Source organism: Charadrius vociferus, unplaced genomic scaffold, assembly GCF_000708025.1.
Source record: "Charadrius vociferus isolate BGI_N301 unplaced genomic scaffold, ASM70802v2 scaffold435, whole genome shotgun sequence".
In the NCBI taxonomy this organism is placed as follows: domain Eukaryota; kingdom Metazoa; phylum Chordata; class Aves; order Charadriiformes; family Charadriidae; genus Charadrius; species Charadrius vociferus.
The window spans coordinates 185,449-196,410 of record NW_009648540.1 but is presented as its reverse complement, the minus strand read 5'-3'; the positions used below and the strand labels follow the sequence as shown (position 1 = coordinate 196,410).

General features: G+C 35.0%; 1 protein-coding gene across 1 annotated transcript in view; it reads right to left on the bottom strand.

The window, feature by feature from the left end:
• ERO1LB (ERO1-like beta (S. cerevisiae)) overlaps positions 1-10,962 on the bottom strand; it is a 37,661-nt gene that overhangs the window by 21,108 nt on the left and 5,591 nt on the right. The window contains exons 2-4 of the mRNA XM_009885938.1: positions 6,931-7,050; positions 1,733-1,816; positions 1,301-1,342 (exon numbers count right to left, since the gene is read on the bottom strand). Coding sequence (XP_009884240.1) covers positions 1,301-1,342; positions 1,733-1,816; positions 6,931-7,050 — 246 coding nt within the window. The remainder of the gene's footprint in view (positions 1-1,300; positions 1,343-1,732; positions 1,817-6,930; positions 7,051-10,962) is intronic.

Sequence of the window (10,962 nt, the reverse complement as noted above, 5' to 3'; positions counted from 1 at the left end):
AAGAGAACAACGTCAATGAAAAAGAGAACTGGCAACAGATTATCTAGTTAAAGCTCAAGTTCTTCTGCCCAGAGATAGTGCCAAAACTTTCCCAGAACAACTACTACTGCTTGTGCCGAAACAGTGAACGACTGACATTTAAGTCATGTCAGTGAGAAAGATGTCGCTTCTCTGATCACCAAAAACCTTTAAATGAAGAGGCACACTTAATTCAGAGTGAGCTTACCAATAAGTATAAACATACTTATATGTATAAACACAAGACAAGACTTCCTCTTGAGCTAAAGCTTGGACATTCTTGCCTGCACTGTTCATAACAGCAGGACAGAGAAATCATTAATTCATAATGAAATATTCTACTCAGCAATCTTTGGTAATCTTGTTTGGCATAAAGTCGAAACCTAATGCCAATGGTCATTTATGACACAGTGAACTACACCAGGTGAGACAAGCAGCAGCTCTGGCTGCCCAGAGAGGTAGAAAGTACCAGGGAGGATGGAGATATGATAGTTAAGCAAGAATAAGCATAAGTCTACAACACAGCCAAGGCACTCAACAGGAAGATCTCTCATTTGGGCACCATTATCCCATTAACTGCAGAAGTCCTTATTCTCGGGCACTGTGTTTGGGATTTGAGCGTGTCTTTCTGCTCTGACCTCTTTTCTAGGTGCATATACCCTCTTTACTTTTTTGGCTTTGCTAAGATCACTTGGTGACCTAGGAGGATGGCTTGGAGAGAAGCAAGCAAAAGCCAACAGCACAGACTGACCACTTAAGCTTGTACTTACCACTTTAGCCTAAATTATCTTTAGACTAATGACCTGCTCAAGGTTAGACATGGCAAAACTTCAAGTAATCGTTTAGGTTTTTTTAATATTAGAGGTTGTGGTTACATATGATTCTTACAAAAGACTGCAGCTACTGTATCTGTGCATCTTAGCCTATGGCTTTATTGAAGGTGGCCTGTACTCAGAAATGAACAAAGAATTTTGCATCGGGTGTTCTGTGGCCATATACTGCTGTCCCTGGTCATTCATTGGTTCAGTCTGCACTAGTTCTCAAGCTAAGACAGACTCAGAATGACGCAACAGTACCAGCTATGTCAGAAACATTCTATAACACATAAAAGTAAAAATGTACAGCCACATAAAGGAACTGATCAGTTATGTTAACAACTTCATCACTATGCCAAGACTGACAGTTTGTAATAAAAAGCCATACAGCTACTGTAATGTTAAAATTAAAAAAAAACCAAAAACGAAAACCACAGAAAGAACTTAGAAAGTAAATGACTACTTACTTTATTAGAGCTCCCAGCTTTAATTCCAACAGGTATTTTGCTCTAAAACCAAAAAACAAATCACAGATTTTACATTGTTCATAGAAATGATTAAGCTTGATTAAAATCTACATACTAAATGTCATTCCTACAGAGGTCAAAGCAAACCTGTTTTTAAATAATTAACTCGGTCCTTTATTTTCTCAACATGTTATATCTGAAACGGTGCTAGAGCTTAGAAGAGACTTATTCTTAATTTGTTTTATTGGTAAAATGACTAAGACCTTAAAATACTTTCGTTGTATTTCTGCTTTTGAAATGGAAAATAATTTTATTGTCACTCTTTTATTTAAATTTAAGTTTTCATTAGTAAATATTAGTATAGTATTAGTCACTGCAAATAAGCAAACCTTTTAACCAACTTTTTCCTATTTTATATTATTTGATCCATACCTCAGGACAAGGCTCTACATGACAATCTTTGATAGAACAATGGCCATCATCAGCCCAAAATGGGCATGGTCTCTTCAGGTTCACCTAAATATAAAACAAAACCAAAAGTTTACAATCAACACTCACCTAAGGCAACTTTAAAAGTAAGAGGTCTCAGTAAAACCTTTCAAAATAAAGGAGAGTATACAAGGGAAAAGGGTTAAATTTAGTACTTTAAGCCTATGTGGCTTTGTTGGTTGGATTCTTTTAACCACTTTGCCTCTGAGTATATAAGCTAAAGCTTGATGCAGTGGAATTGTTAGTGATAATGGCCTCCAGTGGACACATAGTATATTAAAGCACAATTTAAATCTCTCACTACTAACACAAAGCAGTAAATAAACTACTAAAAAGACGGCAAACCAGACATATGCAGCTCTTAAATGGTTGTACTTACAATTAGTTGTATTTGTAATATTCTGATCAAGAGAATACATTTGATGGAGGACAGACTAGTACACAAGTATACTGATTCAAATAAGTGCTTGGATAATTTCAGATTTCAAGCAACAAAAATAGGCAATCATCACTGCACATCATAGCTAGTCAAGGAAGAATGAGTATCATAATGGCCTCAAATTAGAGAGCTGATACAGTACAAATATAAATAATGAAGAGAAACCACTTCAGAAACATTACCAGCAAATCCTGTGATGATTAGTGCTCCTATTTGTCATCAAATGACACAATAAAGGCAGGGAATACCACATATATTAGTATCTAATACATGGCAAGAGATTCAAACACTTTACTACATTTCACTTGGATTGTCAATGTCAAAGTCAGTGGGGAAAAAAAAAAAAGAAATCACAGCTCTCCTTTACATTAGCCTTATACATACTAACAAACAGCAGTGATAAAAAACACTTTGACCTCACTGCTCCTAAACTGAAGACTACAGACTACAGGTTTTCCTGCACGACCAAACAGAAACACTGCAGAAGTACACCATCTTTGAAATCTAACACTACAAATAAAATACAAAGCATTTATCCTCAGTAGTAACCATTATTTTCCAGTTAAAAAGTCAGTTTTGAAACTTTTAAAGTAATTAAAAAAAAACCCAACAAAAATTACTTCTATTCTTCTACTTTGTTTTCCTTTACCACAGCTCGTACTAATTTTCTTCAGCTGATAAATACTATTCATGAAGATATTCAACTGAAGTCACTATTTATAAGCAACAAACTACAACTTGAATGATTTGATGTATCACTTCTTGTTTTAAACTGTTGAAGACACTGGATTTGATTCTGTAGTCAGACACAGCAAGAATTCTATAAAACACACTGCAAAATTAAGACCCACACCCCAAGGATGGCATCAGGTCCTAGAGCAGTTTCAATACAAAAATTTAAGAATTATAAATGTGCTTATAAAAATTATTTAAATCAATAAATCTTAAGTCAGAAAACTAATCCTTATGCTAGCTTATGGAAAAAAAAAATACATACAAGCTGTACAATAAATTAATAGTCACACACTATAAAGAACAGTATTCTTGCTACACCTAGCATGTTAAAAGATTGAGACTAAACGTGTCATGAATTTAGTATTCAGAAAAACATGTTCTCCCCTTATATGTAGGAGCATTTTTCTAATTCATGTAATTTCTATCTTATACTTTCACTTTACATAAGGAGAAACAGACAGGAAACAAAGCTTAAACATCTAGTACAATAGTGCCAGAGCAGCTCCTTAGGCAAAGAATTGGCAACTGAACTCTAAATCCCATGCTCTGATGAACTTGGAGTGCACTGCATGTGGTAGTTGAAGGGTTCCTGCTATGATAAAAGAAACACACTACTCAATCTTTTAATTTAGAGAAAAACTGAAATCACTGAGCCATCTTGAACAATTATTCCATTAAAAAAATCCTTTACGCTTTGAACACATATAACTGGCAGAGTACATTTATACAGGATCAGTGATTCGCTTTAAGTAGACTGTTTCTGAGGGGGAATACAATAATAGAAACCCACTGGCTACATTCGCTGAATTTTTTTGCCCAGCATTATACATATTATACATAATATACTAAGCATAAGGAAAACTAGATCAATATGCCTCTGATACAAAGCAGGCACAATATGAAGAATCTGAGATTAATTATAGCCAGATTTTATTCTCTGTCCAGTCTATTATCTTAATTTTGACAGCTAAGAAAAACCAAAACTATGTACTAGAAATGAAGAAACAACCTTTAATGCTTGAAGGATAAATTGTTCTTTGGGTTCTACCTACCCAAACTAAAGCAAAACAAAAAGAAGTCCCGCTTCAAATGTTCTATCAATACCACAAAAGATCCCCAAAGAGTAAAACTTACTGTTTGACTTGCTCAGCTGCCCTTTATTATACTGAATTCCTCTACAAAAGCTTTCAGCTAGTAAGTTCTTTCTGTAATTTCAAAATACATACACAAAGTGAACTGCTATATAACATCTGAAGGAAAGACTGTTTTCCAGGTTTCCATTTTGATGTACTCATTCAGCATGACTAGGAATTATAAATTCAGCTTTAAAATGTTAAAGAGATTCCTTGGTTAAAAAAACCTAACAAGACATTAAGCAGATGGTACGACTTCTTAGGAGTGATGACAACTGTCTTCTAGTTACAGTTCAAGCCATGCTAGCACCAGATACATTAAAAGCAGAGATTTCAGGTTTCCTCTATTGAATCCACAAACACCATTCCTAGAAAAAACATGTTAAATGATCACTCATCTTTCTAAATAAAGCACGAAAATGTGTTACATTTTACATCACCTTCACAATAAGAGCTATGATACAAAACATGTCCCTCACACTGATTTCTACCAAAAAAAAGACCAGCTAACACAGACTACAACCTTCTTCAAAGTAAACTCTAACAATAAAAAATGCTAACACGCTTAGGAAGATACAAGTAACTAGGCAGTCACTGTTCTTACACAGAGGAACACTATGAATAAAAGAATACCGCTGCCTAAACTGCAGATTAATTCAGAAATAACACCGGCAAATCAAGATATACCAGTTCCAGAATGATTCAACAGCACTAAAAACCAGCACACACAGACACACTTGTGAGACAAATTGAAGTTGTATGGCACTTGCACTTCAATCAATACCAATCATGCACTGACTACATAGAACACCCTTCTACTTTCTTCAGGGCATGAAGTATTAGATTTCATTACTATCATTTAAAGCATTATTAAATACTTGTCACAAATTAAAAGCTAGATTCCTTATCACAAGGCTTCCATAGTTTGTGTGGTTTGATGTATAAAACTATACAGAGAAAATTTCTTTTTATTCCTTTATTTCTTTCATTGAGAAGTGTTCCACTAACTATCTAGAAACCACCTAGCACAATTTCAGCAAGACTTTAAAGAGAAAGTTTTCTTTGGCCTTTAAATAAAAACTAGCTAGTTCATTCAGTATTATACATTAAAGTTTGAGTTCTTTTATGGCAGTTGAACTAGCAACACAATGGGATTACTGTGACTGTAGTTACAAAAGTTCACGATCCAAATTCCTATTACAAATTAAATTACTTCAAAGAAGAAGCATTTTCACTCCCAAAACAAGTATAACCCCCCTATGCTTATTCAACATTTAGCTACACTGTAGTTGACCTAGATGATTGTTGCTTATCCTCACAATTTCCACATCCATCTATGCGCTTAATAGCACCTCCATAATTCTGTGCAGGGACATCATAAGATGCTGTTGCTTATTCAGAAGGGAAAGGGTGAAAAACGTTCTGACTTAATCAGTTTGCTTGTTCAACACAAATTCTTCCCTGTCACTAACGGAAGTACTAAATAATACGTAATGCTGGGTGGGCTGCACACTGGCCTTTGTCATTGCCCGTCTATTAGGAAGAACAGTATGAAAGATAAGGTAGGATTACAACACATCATTAAAGTATGATCCGCAGAACTGCTGTTGAAATGAAGATTAGCTCTAAATTTGCAGGATGAAATTACTGTTGTATAAAACCGTGTATACCTGTCGCTCCTCTTCTTCAAATACTTTGGTTTGTATCTCTGTGTCGCCTCTGAAGAATCTAATTACCACTACTGTGATGTTGCACATATCTTGTTTCTCCTGAAGAGTGAGGTTAGAACTGTATCAAGTAGCAGGAGGAGATTCAGGGTGAAGTTACACATTTCTGCCTGCTCAGCCTAGAAAGGGAAGGTTCTAATGCTTTTTTCTCCTTCCTCATTCATAACTGCATCTTGCCTGAGTTTAATACTTGTCTGATTCCAGATCAGCTAGATAACTTGCTACATCCTGGAAAAAAGAAACAACAAACCAACAAAAAAAAACCCAAAACAAAACAAAAAAACCCAACCAACCAACCAAACAAACAAACAAAAAAAACCAAAAAAAACCCCAAACCCCAAAGATCCAAACTAAAAATCTACCAGGTTAAAAACAGATGCATTGGCTTAACAGACAGTCAGACAAGCCCAAGAACTAGAAGTAGGGACAGGCTAAAAAGGCAGGATGATGAGCCCTAAAGGAGTGGAACCTCCTTTTTCCAGTGGCAGACAACTGTCTGATTAGCTCAGTCAAAATGCTACCTCATTTCAAGTTAAGCATACCTGAAAACAGAACTACCAGGCTTCAAATTGTTATTTTGCTCATCAGATTCTAATATAGAGAAAAAAAATGTTTTAAGTCATAAAAAAGTGATATTACATACTACTTGAAAGTTGAATATTTTTACTGATTTTTCAAAGGAGTAACAGTTCTCTAGATAACAAACACTAAAATCAAAACTCAGACAGCAACTTATAAGACAAGAAATCATTGCAATATTTCAAATTATGCACATTTCTTAGGAGACAAGTACTGCATGCTGTCAGAAAGTTGCTAATATATGCTAATTCTTTTCTAGATGCAGCAGTACAAAGATACTAGCTTTAAAATTACCACTTATCAGTTAAATGAAAGCAGTCATGATTTACTGTCACTGATTCCAGGATTAACACAGCAAACATGACTTATTACCAACATAACTGACAGGGACTGAAAATCTGCTACAACCAAATTAAAGAGCTGTGGGCTTCTGAAAGACAACTTAATACAGATGAGTTGATATGTAATCCTTCCTATATTTTCTGGATTTTATTTAGGTTATTCAGGAAAATACCATTCTAATTGTACCTTGTAATATCTGAAGTAATCACGTTCTTGCAGTTTCTGTATTTTGGGGAAGATCTTGAAAGTATTGAAGTCATCGATGCTTTCTATGTCACATAAACAATCATCTAGGACTCCTGTGAGCTATTAAAAAATACATAAAAATTTATTTTTAGTCAAGAAGTGCAATACTAACTACAGAAAAATCCTCTAAAGAAAAAAAAAACTGGCAATCAAAAGAAATACTAGTGAAATGCAGTTCCATAGCAAATAATTTATTTCTCGTCATTAAAATACTCTACAACATACCTTACACACTCAGAATTAGAAAATAACAGACCTCAGCACTTTTTTTGAGCTTAAGTCCACCTCCAAATGCAACACTGAATCAATGTTAGCCAGATTACCACTTTCAGTGCTGAAATTTCTTGACAGATTCAGCATATAGAACTTTCTGCAGAATGAGCAAGATTTTCCAAACTACAAACACACGGTTTATTGGAACATCAGAGTAGCATACCAAGTATTCTCCTACCAAATGCTCATTAGTTGAATTGCCTAAAAAAAAACCCAACCCACAATCATGCATTGTCATCTTATAATTCTCAAAGTATAAGAACACTCCAGCTAGTTTCTTCAGGGGCACAGGAGAAAGAGAAATGGGTACCTCTGTGCTCAAGAAGTTAGTAACTTCAATTAAATTCTACAAATAAATGCTACGAAAACCAGGTGCAGGCACCTATATTGTAAGGCTGTAAATCTACTGTGAAACTAAGTCTGAACTTTCCAGGACCCCTCCCTCTTCTTGTGCTAGGACAGCAAGCTGGTTCAAGGCACTGCACTAGCTTAAGACCACCTCTGTGAAAAGGAGTGCACACAAGTGCAGAAGTGCTACTGCCAGCACAGGAGAGGAAGGCAGGACTGTGCAAGCGGCAGAGAGGACAGGCCCAACTAACTTAGTAGACCAAGCTATGGCAACACTTTTGCTGAGACCCTGACAGTGAAATGCGGAAACACTGAAAGTGTGATTCTATGGACATTTGTATGATAAATTTCATTTAATCCAAACTAACTACTCCTAAGCATAGTTTCTTAAACAACTACAAACATGTTTGAAAGGCCTTTCAAATGTAAGTTTGAAGGCTTTAGACCATATTTAAGGGAATGGAACCAAACACCATTGTTAACTACTCCTATTCTTCAGCCAGCCAGGAAATTAATCAACCCACATGATGGCCTAGAAAGCATATAAACTAGGAAGGCCTACACATCTTATATCTTACAAAGGGCTTAGAAGACCTTCTCACAATTAAAAGGTTATGTGCAAAAGGAGATGAAAAATACTTTGTGGCTTTTTTTTCCTCCACAGATTTCACATAGATGAGATTATGAAATCATCTAATCTGTTTTATGCATGATAAATCACTCCACTACTTTACAGAACAGATACCCTTATGTAACCAAGCTTGATGTAAAAGAGTTACTAGAAACTGAATTGTACGCTTCTGCTCTTTTATGAAGCATAAAGGAGGCCTGGGAAATGGATTTCCCCCAACCCACTGTGAGAATAAAGAGGTGAGGGTATGGCAATAAAGCATTTAAGTAGAAAATTCACCTCATGTAGATCCTACTTTTCCTGAGGTACTAAATAGGCTGTCACAATTCTGCAGAGATATGGCAATGAAGTAAAACTTATTTAAGGGAAGTTACTTTACCCAAAGTCTTCTCTGCTGTTACGCTTGCCTTTGTTAATGTTACGTAACTTCAAACCTGGGCAAAGAGCTATGAAAGAGACTATGGGCAATTACAGGTTTTTCACAAAGCCAAGAAAGCTCACAGCCCACATGACTACCAACTTCAAAGTTAGAAGACAAAATTTGTTATTACTGATACTTACAGAAATAAAAACCCCATGCATTTTAATCCACAATGATCTTGTTAAAAATTTCAAATTTTCTTATCGGTCACACATAGGCAGAAATTAATTTTGCAGTCTTTACAGGTATCACCATACCACAAAACAGACAGCAGTACTTTTCATTATAATATAAAAAGGCAAAAAGATAATTCTGAACATTTTGCTCAAGTATTATTAAACTGTAAAAACAAGATAAACCTTATGTGAAGAGCAATAATTTATTAAGCTGAAAGCAGCAGGAAAGATCCGAGACATTTTCTTTGGACTCAGAAGACAAAGAGACTATTTTGATGACCACCTCATGAAGCTATCCACTGCTTACAAAAATATTTTTACCATCTATTCAAAACTGAAAATGCTTTTTTAGGGGAAAGTGCTCCAAACAAACATGCAGGAGTTACACTCAGTGTCAAATTCCTATGGAAAAATAAAAAGCTTCGGTCTTTTAATTCAACTAAGATGGCAAACTAACAGAGGTCACACCTTTGCCAGATGTCTCTGATAAAATCTCAATTCTAAGAACATCTTTCAAAATGCAGCATGGTTTACTTAGAACATTACAAAGTTTCAGAAATAAACACTTCCCCAAAACTAGAACCGTTCTAAGAAATTATTAAGAGAAAAATAAATCTAGTGTAACAAGACCGAGCAAACAAAATTCTCCATTTCTCACGACTTTTTCAGAACTGGAACAGTTAGCTCCTTGTATACATAAAATAGCAAAATCAATGTTTCCTTGGAAGGCATTTTCTAAAATTAAACTATGCTATATCTGTACCAAATCACGATTTATAAAATGGTTTGACAGCACATATGAAATGCCAATACTGCACATCAGCGGACTCAGTTCATAGCACACTAATACAACAGCAACACAGGCTTCAAGTACCCCAGTTAGAGGTTTTTTTATTAGTCCAGCTGTAATCTTCAGCGGTCTCACTTGAGTAATGATGAAACACTCTAAGAACATGCAGAAAAATGGTTTCACTTTTGTCAACGCTTGGATCTTCCAGTGAATTCTCTTTCAAACTGGACATATCAAAGTAAGAACAGTGTATTACACAGTTAAAATTACCTATTGCAAGACTTACTTTGCTATTCATATAATTGGTATTTTGCCTTTTTTTTTAAATTGAACTATACTAGTTAACTTAGTCCACAAATATAGAACCAAACTGTACTGTAAGTTATCACAACTTTTATTACAATGGCCAAGTATCAAGCTTTCTTTTCATCTGTTAATTACTTTGAACACTACGATAAACTCTAAAAGCATTAGCCTACTATAATTTGTGTTCAGGAAGTCATCTGACATTGAATAGCTGCTACTTCTTCTATATTTCCAATATGCTTATCAAAGTATTCCTATGTATTGTCAAACCTAGTTTAGTTCTTGTACAGATATCAGACCTGTACAGGAGATGTTAAACTTCTAACTTATCTTCTCCAAGATAAATCAACCTTTCAGAAGAAAAGGTCAACGTCCAACCTGCATCAATTTCTCCTTATGAAATCTGGAAAGAGAAATGTATTCAGCACTTCAACATTAAGAAAAAACAGAATAAATGCATATACTAACAAGCAGCCATACAAACAACCTTATTAGTGTTATCAGGTTGTTGTACTTTAATTGCTTCAACAATTAGAAGACCACCTGGGACACCTTGTTTTGTTCCTTAATGTTTTACTTTGCCATAGCTGCACAATGAAAGAAAAGCAATAGGTAACATGACTCCAAGAACTAATGGCTAGCTTATCTTTTCCCTGTACAAGTCAAACTCTGGGTATTTAAACTCTGAATACAATATGCTAACAATTTTATGAAATAGCAACAACCAATCTCTCTGCCAAGCGTTATAAGAATATCATGCCAGTTTGTTAATGGCTGATTTAAGAATCCCAATTCAATTAGCATTTAGTTATGCTAAAATAGCTACTAAAATAAGGTAATTTTAAACCTGAGAAAACCACAACTTATAACAAAAAAAAACCCTGCAATAAAAGCTATCTGTGCTAGACTACTCTAGTCACTGCTTTGGATGGTCACTTACAATATAGCATATTATACAAAGCAGAAATTTAGAAGATAGAAGAAAAAGAATAATCAGAAGACAAGCTTTGCTCCACGTGGACAGAGT